This window comes from Eleutherodactylus coqui, chromosome 4 (genome assembly GCF_035609145.1).
Source record: "Eleutherodactylus coqui strain aEleCoq1 chromosome 4, aEleCoq1.hap1, whole genome shotgun sequence".
NCBI classification, from domain to species: Eukaryota; Metazoa; Chordata; class Amphibia; order Anura; family Eleutherodactylidae; genus Eleutherodactylus; species Eleutherodactylus coqui.
The window spans coordinates 11,519,132-11,531,170 of NC_089840.1; the positions used below are offsets into that span (position 1 = coordinate 11,519,132).

The 12,039-nt window shown below is 51.6% G+C and overlaps 1 protein-coding gene across 1 annotated transcript in view; it reads left to right on the forward strand.

Annotated features, from left to right (window-relative positions):
* The window catches only part of LTN1 (listerin E3 ubiquitin protein ligase 1), an 85,836-nt gene that overhangs the window by 53,834 nt on the left and 19,963 nt on the right, over window positions 1-12,039 (forward strand). Inside the window, exons 24-26 of the mRNA XM_066599083.1 lie at window positions 1,985-2,050; window positions 5,565-5,751; window positions 7,997-8,168. Of these exons, the coding sequence (XP_066455180.1) occupies window positions 1,985-2,050; window positions 5,565-5,751; window positions 7,997-8,168 (425 nt within the window). The remainder of the gene's footprint in view (window positions 1-1,984; window positions 2,051-5,564; window positions 5,752-7,996; window positions 8,169-12,039) is intronic.

Genomic DNA, 12,039 nt, shown 5'->3' on the forward strand with positions numbered 1-12,039 from the left:
CTTCCCTATCGGGCCTTCTGGTGACAGCAGGAGTCAAGTGGTTAATTCTTTTTAAAGAAGAGATTCTGGGTGGCCCTGACTTTTGAATCACCCTGTATATGAGCATCACCTTGAGTCATTCTCTTCTAGGAAAGCTGGGAGATAAGCCATGATGGCAGCCATATTGGTTGTCACCCAGTTTTCCCAGATGTCCAACACAAGCCAAGATCTGGTCATCCGAGCCGAGGCATTGGAGCATCGAGAGATCAAGTTCTCCAGTTCTGTGTGTGTTCTGGATCCGTCTTCCTGGGTGTTCTTGATTGAAAGCCTCGACTTCTGGTGCCTGAACAGACCTGTGATTAGTGTTTTCCATACCAGATAATTAACGTAACTTTATTAATACTCAACATGACTTCCATAACTCAAACATGGTTGCAGGTGCTGAACAATAGACGACACCTATCGACTTCCGATGTAATCCTACCCCTAAATCATGTATCCCATGACCCCCCTTTCCATTGACGTTTATTGGGCTGAATCCAAGATGGCCGGCAGGCACCACCATAGTGCCAAAAACTTTTCCCCACCCAACTAAGTGTTCTACAAATGTTTCCTATTTGTGTCTCTTTTGGTTCAGGTGGCCCTGACTTTTGAATCGCCCTGTGTACTAATGCAGACCGTTCCCAGTTGCTGATATGGGTACCCTGAGCGCAGATACGCGGTATATAGTCGCGGTATACAGAGTGCATACAGTATAACTTGTAAACATCGTAAATAGTTGGAGCGATTACGTAACCGCGATCAAATCCTCTCCAAGTCAGGGAACACAACAGTCGTAAAAAGGATCTAGAGATGGTGAACAGCTGTGGGGGACTGGTAACAGGCGAGGGGGTCTGTTACCTCTGCACATCAAAGACGGACATTTACCTTCCACCGTCTTGGGTTTATCTGGGAGCACTTAATGTTACAGTCCTGACGTCATCGTGGAGCTGTGGACGAGGAGGTGCCGCCTGTTTGTAATAAAGAGCTCCTGCTTAATTACCATGAAAACCAGATCCACCCTCCCCCCCCCCCCCCCCCCCATGCAGGAGAGGGAATCGCTGCTGATCGGGGAACCCGAGCCTCCATGCATGAACCCAGGGATGCCGCCGCTCCGTTAACTTCACTGGGACCCTCGGAGAGCGGAGTTCAATCACTGCTGAATGCGGCTGACCCAGTGAAATGAATGGGGTGGCAGCGAGCGTGTACGACCTCGGTTCTGATCATTCAGGGATGTGCCGGACCCCGTTCTCAGGATCCACCCGCCAATCGGCAATCCTGTGGATAGAGGATAACTTGTTTTTGTGGTAAAACCTCTCGTACATGTGAATGGGTCCTCTGACACAGAGGTGAATGGGGCCTTAGAAGTAAGATTGAAGTAGTTGTCTAGTTGTGAAGTACTCTGCAAGATAGGTAATTACTAGTGGAATGACCGTAGTTTGTTGCCTAGGGCCCCCGCTAATCAGCTGTTCTCTGAGCCAGCATGCTCAGGCGCTCAGCTCTGTTCTCACTGCAGTGGTCAGGGTTGGTATTGCAGGTATTATTCATTTCAACTTTCCAGCAAGTCCTGATTAGAAACTTTCCTAATGTTTTCTGACTTTAGCTCCTAAGCAGATTCTGCAGAGTCCGCTATTCCAATTTAAATCCCCATGCTAGTGCAAGGGCTAAGCTGCAATACCAGACACAGCCATGAGAGAAGGTGGTGCTGTTTCTGAGATCAATAACAAAAGAGGATCGTTTTCTAATCCTGGACCTGAACCCCTTGAATAAAGTAGCTGCAGAGGGCAAATACAATCGGATTCACAGCCTACAAGATCCACGATGATCATCTTGATGGAAAGATCTTGTAGACGTCACATTTGTTGCCTATATATATGGCGTTCGGCACCGGCGGAGTTTGACTTGACATTTCGCTGCGTGGTCACACTTGTGCATCAGTTATAATCCGCTTTTTATTTCCTCGCAGACTTATGGCCGATCTACCGGCGTTTGATGAAGACCACAGCCCTGAGGATGAGGAGGAGCCCGCTCTGTAAGTCTTCACAGTGGTTTGGTAAATGGGGCGAATTGGTTTCAAGGGGCTGAATGGAGCAGTGGTGCCAATGCAAGACCACCGTGTACTTCTATGGGACAGAGGGAGATGGAGCAGGTCGATGCACTGGGCAAACTGGTCCAGGATCAGCAGGACCCGCACCTACTATGGGCTCCCATCTTGCAGTCATGTGACTCACACAAAGCAACCCTCCCCATATTTGTAGTCGCGGCAGTCAAGTCTTTTTCTTATTTGGTCACTTGGGTTGGTACTGACAGTTTCTCATAGTAACTCCTTATTAAAGGAACAGGCAGACCTTAAACAGCGTAGTGCCCTAACAGCGGGCCGGGCCCACAGGAAGGGGGGGGGGGGGGTAGTAGGCCTGCAGTAAAGAGGACGGAGGACACGGGACGTCTGTTCTTGGGATCGGTGGGGGTCTTAGTGGTGAGACTTCCATCGGTCTGCAAGTTATTCCCTCTCCTGTGGATATGAGATAACTTCAGATTCTGGTACAACCCCTCTTATCATTGGAGTCTGGCAGATTCCATGTCCATAGCATGTAACGTGATGGTCATGTGATCTACCCATGCGACTTCATGTTGGAGAGGTACTTAAAGCAGAATCTTAGCATGTAAAGTGATGGGTACACTTTGTGAGGATCCTCTTCATATTATGATTTATGGAAATCATACAGATGGGTCCCCCCCGCTCCGGACCCCCCGACCAGGGAGTTACTATGATAGGTACACGTGAACAATCGGCACATGGCATCTTGTGATCAGTAACGCGGTACCATGTGATGGCCGCGTCACAAGCTGTTCTCCGATAATGTGCTGACCCCTCCTCTGTGCAGTAGAAGGCAACATTTGGTAGTCGTGGGTAAACGTGACTTGAGTGACTTTGACCGCGGGCAGATTGTTGGTGCCCGGAGGTGTGGTAAAGCTTTCTGGAACAGTCGCACTTTGCTGTTCCTGAACCTCCGTATCAAGAGTGTTCCAAGACTGGATGAACCAAGGACGAACATCGATAGAAGATCATACAGCGGCAGGCCATAAGGGGTTAATGGTAGAGGCGAACATTAAGTAGCGGGTCTCGTCTCTCTGCAGTGATGTGCCACGGTGGACCACCTGACCCAGTAGTACAACAGTGGGGGGAGTTAAACAAATTTCCACAATGACTATGTGGCACACCTTGTGTCAACTGGGATTCAATAGCCGAAGACCGACAAGGATACCCCCGATGATAGACTTCATCACCAAAAACACCTGGGATGGGCCCAGGAAAGATATCAATGGACCTTGGACACATGGCTGAAGGTCCTCTGGAGTGACAATGCACTGATCGTTCAGTGTAAAAAGTGGCCCCAGCTCTATCCATCATGGCCACATGACATGCTACACTTTCCCTGCAGTTACCACTACTGGCCCATGTATGGTCAGATGCCGATTCCTCCGGTGGCGATACAGCCCCTCGAAAGGCTCTCTTCTTACAGTCTAAAACCAGAGGTTCTGGTCACACGGACATGAGGAGAACCTCAGTATGACAAGGAGGTCACTAACGCCACTTCTTCAGCTCACGGTTAAAAATAACACTTGGCTGCAGACGAATGATGAGTTTGTTCCTCTCTGCTGCCGCGTATTCTCTACATAGAGGAACATCCCCACCGAAGAATGACTCAGAGTCCATTATTGGCACGGAGCAAACCTAATGTGTCACCTTGTAGCCGTCATCGATGGGGCTTATGTAGATGAAGGGAAACAAAAACTGGCATAAAACTGACAAATCAGAATAAATGAACACCCCAAGGACAATAAATAAGTCCAATTTGATGAAGTAGATGTGAAAGGCGTTTATTCCCTGTGGTAACACCCCGGTGTGTTCCGATGAACTCCATGGAATTTCTTCTTCATAGGAGAAAGAAGCCAAGTTTTTGTTCCTATGATCACCACCAACAAAAGGGGGAAAATTAAAGCCTGAGATTTCCAGAGACTTATTTTTTTGGGTGGTGGTGATTAACTGTGTGTTTTCCATTAATCAGCTTTTTTTCATTATTGGTTGATACATAGAGGCCATGCTTTTGGATGGAGATCACTTTCTGATAGTTTTTCGAGGAAGGGCAGTGACCATAGAAAATTAACTTAACCTCCTATCTAGAATTTCTCTTAGAAGATACTGATTCTCCTTATGGAGAGCCATAGTCTTGCAAGCATTGCACCCTGTGAAAAAGTATGCAAATTAGCCCTCCAGAACTGCTTCTCTAGCGCCACCTATATGTAGCTACCCTGAAAGTCAATGTCCAACCCATTAAAGAGCCTTGAGACATAACTATTAGTAAGAGACAAACCAGAGACTCCTCTGCAGCTCCTGCCTTCATACATCTCTGTATTTCACTGCTTTCACTAGACCGGCTACAGGATGTACAATCTGGCTAATAAAGTGTAGAAACCAAAGAGGCGGCCCATGTGGCTGCTGTACGGCCCAGTCCGAGGGTCATAAGATGTAGACAGTGGGGAAATGCCAAACTCTTCTGTTCTGCATGGCAAAGCCCAACACCATAATGATAGGGCGGTAGGGGGGATAGATTTTTTTTCCATGGGACCACTGAGTGACTACTTTATTATAGACCCCCACTTAGCAGCACGTTGAACCTCTGTTGTCCTTCATACCCACAGCAATTCCTTGTGATATCCATCCACAGGAATTGGGAGGACCCGGAGTGTATCAAGAGAGCCTTTCCCACACCATTACTTCACCTCCACCAGCCTGACAGGAAGGGGTCATCAATTCATGCTGCTTGTGCCAAATTCTGACCATCAGCACGGAGCAACAGAAATCTGGTTCCATCTGACCAGGAGATGTTTTTTCTGCTGCTTAGTGATACAAGTTTTGCGCTCTTTTGCCCGCTGGAGTCTCGCCTTGCTGTTTTTCTTATACACAATGGCGCTGGAACTGGTCGTCTGCTGTTATATCCCATCTGTGCGAAGGAACGGCGAGTTGTGCATTCAGACATGTTAGTTGGAGCTCCAACGTTGTGTTCTGCTGCCTTTGACTGTGCAGCTCCTCTTGGTCAGAGTGATTCCTGACATCCCCCTCTGACCCCTTTCGGTGACTAGCTGTTTCCGTCCACAGGATCCCCTTTTGCTGGATGATTCTTCTTGATCACCATTCTCTGTATACTCTCCACACCGTTACACGAGAAAACCCCACATGGTTACAGTGAGCCCCCGGCTAGTCTAGCACCGATGACCGGCCTCGTTGGAAGTCACTCAGATTAGTGGATTTTTCATCTAATGTGGATTCACACTGAAACTGATCCGCGGAAAACTTGTCACGTGATTTTATGCCGCCCTCCGGGGTCACGGGGAAAATTACCATATTGGGAAGCGCCAAGTATTAAAGGGCCAGGTCTTATAATGTGACCATTCAGTGTAGATCACCGTTGCTGTTTATTAGATGTGGGATTTCTTGGCCCTGTGATGTTGTCCTCTTATGCATAAGTTTTGATTCTCTGTAGGTCTCCACCTGCCGCTCTCATGTCTGTCCTGGCCCTTCAAGAAGATTTAGTAGAGACCCTTCTAGAAGGAATCCAAGTGGGGGAATTTGCAGTCATCCAACCCTTAAAGGAAGAGTTCTGCTCTGTTCTTGGTTATCTTCTGACTTGGAAGCTCATACTGACTTTCTTCAAGGCTGCATCATCCCAGGTATGTTCTTAGGATCTGTATTGGCTCATCGTCTTGACCGAACGGTACATAAAATGTTTTAAACTAAAGCCCGGTATGTGATGATGCTAATTGTTGTTGAGCTACGTTTGGAGTTGGGGTCTTAACTTGTTTTCATAGTAAAACCCCTTTGTCTCCTATCCACATCATAGAGGAATACTTCCTGATCTGTGGTGGTCCAACCACTTAGACCCCAATGAACCCAAGAATGGGGTCTGGTATGTCCCTGAATGAACACCTCTGGCCTTCTACTCCATTCATTTCAGTGAGACCACCAGATATGGCAGAGTGCTGGAAGCTGACTATCTCCAGTAGCCCCATTGTAATGAATGGAGCAGCAGTCCTCATGTCCGACCGCTGCTCATACTGGAGGCCTGTTCTCGGGTTTGTTGAGGGTCTTAGGAGCATACAGGGGTGTATGGGGTCAGACCTCCATCGATCAGCTAGTTATTCTTTATCTAGTGGATAGGTATAACTGTTTTTGTGTTTGCGATAACACCCATTTAACATCAATGTCCACCTTTTATGGTATATAGTGAGTTATCTGCACTCGGTGGTGTTTTACAATGGCCTGTAGTTTCCGGGGTGCCTTGAGCTCTGGCGGGCGGTCATGCCATGTCCTGATGGTTTAGGGCCTACTCACATCTCTTTTTGGCCTTGTCCCAGAGTTCCTTCTGGATCACCGACAGCCGCATTCAGACCGAACCAGAGATTTCCATTATTAGAACAAAGACCAATAAGGCGGCCTCTGTGTAATCCGCTTCCAGTTAGTTTGCAGCATTTGTGCTGGATGTAGGGAATAGCCGGATACATTGTCTGCAGCAGATGCTCCCCATTTCCAGCTTGTAGGCCCCATATCGTGACCGCTATTCCCATCCCCCTTGCAGACTCGGTGCCACATACAATGCATTTGACAAGTCTTCAGACCCTTTCATTTTTTTTTCATTTTATGTTCTAGCCTTGTGCAAATTTAAAAAAAAGTCAAGTCTTTTTCATCATTCTGCACTCAGTACCCCAGAATGACAAAGTGACAATAGAATGTTAGAAATCTTTGTACATGTTTTGCAGTGACATAAGTTTTCACACCCCGTACTCAGTACTTAGTTGAAGCCCCTTTTGCCAGTGATTCTAGCTTTGTCTTCTTGGGGATGATGCCACAAGGATTTCACACCTCGATTTGGGGATTTTCTGCCCTCTGTCAAGTTGGATGGGGGCCAGCAGTGGACAGCCGTTGTCAGGTCTCTCCAGAGATGTTCATTGGGTTCAGGGCTCTGGCTGGGTCACTGAGGACATTCACAGAGTTGTCCCCGTTGCTGTGTTGTCTTGGCTGGGGTCTTAGGGTCATTGTCGTGTTGGAAGGTGACCCTTCTGCCCAGTCAGAGGTCCCTTGCGCTCTGGATCAGGTTGTCATTATCTCTTTACTTCGCTCCATTCAACTTTCCATCCACCCTGATCGGTCTTCCCTCCTGCAGCATGATGCTCCCCCACTAGGTTTCACTGTAGGGATGGTATTGGGCAGGTGATGAGCGGGGCCTGGTTTCCTCCAGACATCTTCTCCAGATCTGCGCCTCCACACAATCTAGTCTCTGAGCTCTATAGGCAGTTCTTCCCTCTTCATGGCTTGGTTTTGGCTCTGATATGCATTGTGAGCTGTGAGACGTTATATAGACAGGAAGGGGTGTTGTGATGGCCAATCAAATTAATTTCCCACAGGTGACTCCAATCAAGGTGTAGAAACACCTCAAAGATGATCAAGATAAATGAGAGACCCGCTGTTAAATTCCAAGTGTCGTACCAAAGGGTGTGAATACTTAATTCAATGCAAAATGTTAGTTTTTCCTTTTGAAAACTTTACAAAGATTTCTAACATTCTGTTGTTACTTTGAGTGCAGAATTATGGGAGAAACTTCAAATACTTTTCAAGTTTGCACAAAGTTACAAGATGATAAAATGTAAGTAAATGAGCGGGTGTGACGACCGTCCAAGTGCGATGTAACCGGTCCTATCACTTACCTCCAGTCCAGCCAGTTGTTGGTGTTCTGTCAGATCGTTAGACCTATCAGCGTTGCTTCCACTAGAGCTGCCCCTTCACACGCCCGGCCCCCCATCACATTAGCAGGGGGGCAGTAATACTCCGATTGTGGGTCTTACAGCCCGCACTTTACATAAGACGGCATAAGTCTGCAAACCGCTGCTACATCTCTAACCCATCAGTGTTTTCCCCCAGCTGCGGGCGCTCTACTCCCAGTACCTTCGGAAAACAAAGAGCTTGAATAAGCTGCTTTACAACCTGTTCCGGTTGATGCCACACATGCCGATCCTACCCGGTCAGGCGGGCGATGCCAGCTGCAAAGAGCCCAGAACCTTCTTTATGGAAGAGCTCGACCTATCCGTACAAGGTGAGTGCATGTACACGGCAGCACACTTGGTGAACCACATTTAGGGTCTGTCGTTCACGCATTGTTGGAAACGCTGCGGTTTGGTTTGGAATTTCCGCAGCGGATCTGCAGCAAAACCGCAGGTTGGAATTACAGCAGAAAACCTGCAGCACGTGGCTCCTGCTGTGATGTGGGCAGATTATCCATCCTTGTCCGCAGAAGATTCAGGGACCGATCCACATAGAGAGTCCCTGGAATGAACACGGGTCCAATGAGATGATCGCACCAAATTCCAACCCGCACGTTCACGACGAAATTGGCGTTATCCTCTTGCATTGCATCCACACTGAATCAGCGCTTTGCACACGGTCCCGCCATGATGGCGTCAGCCCTGGACCGCACTGTCAAATGGATCTATGCATGTATCATAGCAGAAAGAGGCCATTTTGAGTACGCTTTCCTTACATCAGTCGTAGCAGCGATCCCATTACACTTAAAAAGACGTGGAAGCGCACTTCTGCTTCCCATAGGCTACTCTTCAGCTTTACAATTGGGTTTTTCCCTATATCTCTTACAAGGGCCACAGCATAAAATTGAAATCTATGTCCCAGGGGCCGAAGGCATCCATGCCTTCTTGTTCAAGTACGCTATTGGTATTTCAATATAGGACAGCAGTAATGAGATATGGCGCCGGATCCGTCTCTTTGACATTACCCAATATACCTAAAATGTCATAAGAAACAGAAATCTCCTCTATCACCCCACTGATTCTGCGCTGTTCCCACGCTGCTAAATCTCATTGGTCCCCGGTTGTTTGCCGCAGTATTCGATGAGAAGTCCATGTTGTGATGTGTCACATGACTGCTGTCCAGTCTAGGCTTGCCGCGTTGACGTATCGTCCATACCGACCCCACATTCTGTGGCATGAGAAACCAGCGCTGTTGGCCAACTTTGGGATTTTGACTTCATGTTGTTGTGTGCTGCCCCGCAGATGGCTTTTACCAAACACTTGTCTGTCGGACATCTATACCCCCCCCCCCCCCTATACGTGTGGCTTGACTTGGTCTTTGACCAACATTTGGCATTTGGCTGACGTTCATCTAAGGTATGGAACCACCTTCAGGTTGCGTTGTCTCTGGAATCCACAGAATAGTAGATAAATGTTGGATCGCTGGGGGTCCAACTGCTGGGACCCCCTGTCATCTCAGGACTGGCACCCCTGAATGCCACGTGCAAATAGAACAGCAGTGCACATACATAACCGCCACTGACAGAAGGAAGGTTGCCAAGCTCATTAATCTCCACATGTCCCATAGAAAGTAATAGAGTGTTGGTCAAGCGTGTGCACCGCCGTTCCAATTACACGCAGCGTTCGGAGGTGCCAGTCCTGAGATGACAGGGGGTCCCAGCAGTTGGACCCCCAGCGATCCGACATTTATCTACTATTCTGTGGATCGGTGGGAGTCCCAGCCATCAGATGATATCCCCCTGTGCTGTAGAGAGGGGATAAATAACTTTAAAGGGAAAACCTCTTTAAATATCCAACAGAACCTCCTTCGTATCGCTGCGTTTAAAGCGACGCTGGCTGCTGCGGCCCCTTAGTGGTCTCCAGGAAGCTCCAGCGCCCCCGGTGTGGAGTCCCCGATATCCCACATCCAGCTGCCGGCATGAGATGCCAGAGAGCGCGGACATCGCACAGTAATGCGCTCTGGTGTTACTTTCCACGCGGCGTCCAAGATGATGTCATCGCTGCTGCAATCCGAAGGCTGATAACGCCGGAAGGTGAAGACCACGAACTCAGGAAAATGTCTGCATGTTGGCAGCGGAGGGCGGCCAAAGCGAGAAGCACGATGGAGTTCATATAACAAAGTGGACTGGAGACGCAAGAAGATTATTTCTGTAGTACCAATATATTCTGCGCCACTCGTCAGACAGTATATATAATATTCCACTAATAGGGGGGAGGGTTCACAAGAGCTTGCAATCTATGAGGAAATAGGGGGAATCAAGAACTTACAGTCTGATGAAATAGGGATGATGCAAGCTTATGGTCTATCAGCAAATAGGGGGAGGGGCACGAGGTAGCCGTGCTTGTTCTGTACGATGGTCGGCCATCGTGTATAGAAATATGATAGTATACATAAACCTGCATGAGCCGCTATCTGTGTATGTACAGAGGAGGTGCATTAGGATGTCTGGGGTAGCGCATTGCAAAGAACTTCTGCAGCTCAGGAGAAGTCTTGGTGAGGGGAGGCTTGGATTATGGAGGAACTTGGTCTGAGATCATTAGCAGTGCGGAGAGCACGGGTAGGGTGGTAGACGGAGATGAGGGAGGTGATATAGGATAGTGCGGCACTGTGGAGAGCTTATGGGTAAGAGTCATGAGTATAAATTGTATTCTGTAGCGTACAGGCAGCCGGTGAAGTGGCTGGCGTGGGGGCGGAGGCGTCGTTGCAGTGGCTGGCATGGGGGCGAAGGCGTCGTTGCAGTGGCTGGCGTGGGGGCGGAGGCGTCGTTGCAGTGGGGGGCGGAGGCGTCGATGCAGTGGCTGGCGTGGGGGCGGAGGCGTCGTTGCAGTGGCTGGCGTGGGGGCGGAGGCGTCGTTGCAGTGGCTGGCGTGGGGGCGGAGGCGTCGTTGCAGTGGCTGGCGTGGGGGCGGAGGTGTCGTTGCAGTGGCTGGCACGGGGGCGGAAGCGTCGTTGTGGCTGGCGTGGGGGCGGAGGCGTCGTTGCAGTGGCTGGCACGGGGGTGGAAGCGTCGTGGCTGGCATGGGGGCGGAGGCGTCATGGCAGTGGTTGGGACGGGGGCGGAGGCGTCGTTGCAGTGGTTGGCACGGGGGCGGAGGCGTCGTTGCAGTGGTTGGCACGGGGGCGGAGGCGTCGTTGCAGTGACTGGCGCGGGGGCGGAGGCGTCGTTGCAGTGGCTGGTGCGGGGGCGGAGGCGTCGTTGCAGTGGCTGGCGCGGGGGCGGAGGCGTCATTGCAGTGGCTGGCGCGGGGGCGGAGGCGTCGTTGCAGTGGCTGGCGCGGGGGCGGAGGCGTCGTTGCAGTGGCTGGTGCGGGGGCGGAGGCGTCGTTGCAGTGGCTGGAGCGGGGGCGGAGGCGTCGTTGCAGTGACTGGCGCGGGGGCGGAGGCCTCGTTGCAGTGGCTGGCGCGGGGGCGGAGGCGTCGTTGCAGTGGCTGGCGCGGGGGCGGAGGCGTCGTTGCAGTGGCTGGCGCGGGGGCGGAGGCGTCGTTGCAGTGGCTGGCGCGGGGGCGGAGGCGTCGTTGCATTGGCTGGCGCGGGGGCGGAGGCGTCGTTGCAGTGGCTGGCGCGGGGGCGGAGGCGTCGTTGCAGTGGCTGGCGCGGGGGCGGAGGCGTCGTTGCAGTGGCTGGCGCGGGGGCGGAGGCGTCGTTGCAGTGGCAGGCGCGGGGGCGGAGGCGTCGTTGCAGTGGCTGGCGCGGGGGCGGAGGCGTCGTTGCAGTGGCTGGCGCGGGGGCGGAGGCGTCGTTGCAGTGGCTGGCGCGGGGGCGGAGGCGTCGTTGCAGTGGCTGGCGCGGGGGCGGAGGCGTCGTTGCAGTGGCTGGCGCGGGGGCGGAGGCGTCGTTGCAGTGGCGGGGGCGGAGGCGTCGTTGCAGTGGCTGGCGCGGGGGCGGAGGCGTCGTTGCAGTGGCTGGCGCGGGGGCGGAGGCGTCGTTGCAGTGGCTGGCGCGGGGGCGGAGGCGTCGTTGCAGTGGCTGGGGCGGAGGCGTCGTTACAGTGGCTGGCGCCGGGGCGGCGTTGCAGTGGCTGGCGCGGGGGCGGCGTTGCAGTGGCTGGCGCGGGGGCGGCGTTGCAGTGGCTGGCGCGGGGGCGGCGTTGCAGTGGCTGGCGCGGGGGCGGCGTTGCAGTGGCTGGCGCGGGGGCGGCGTT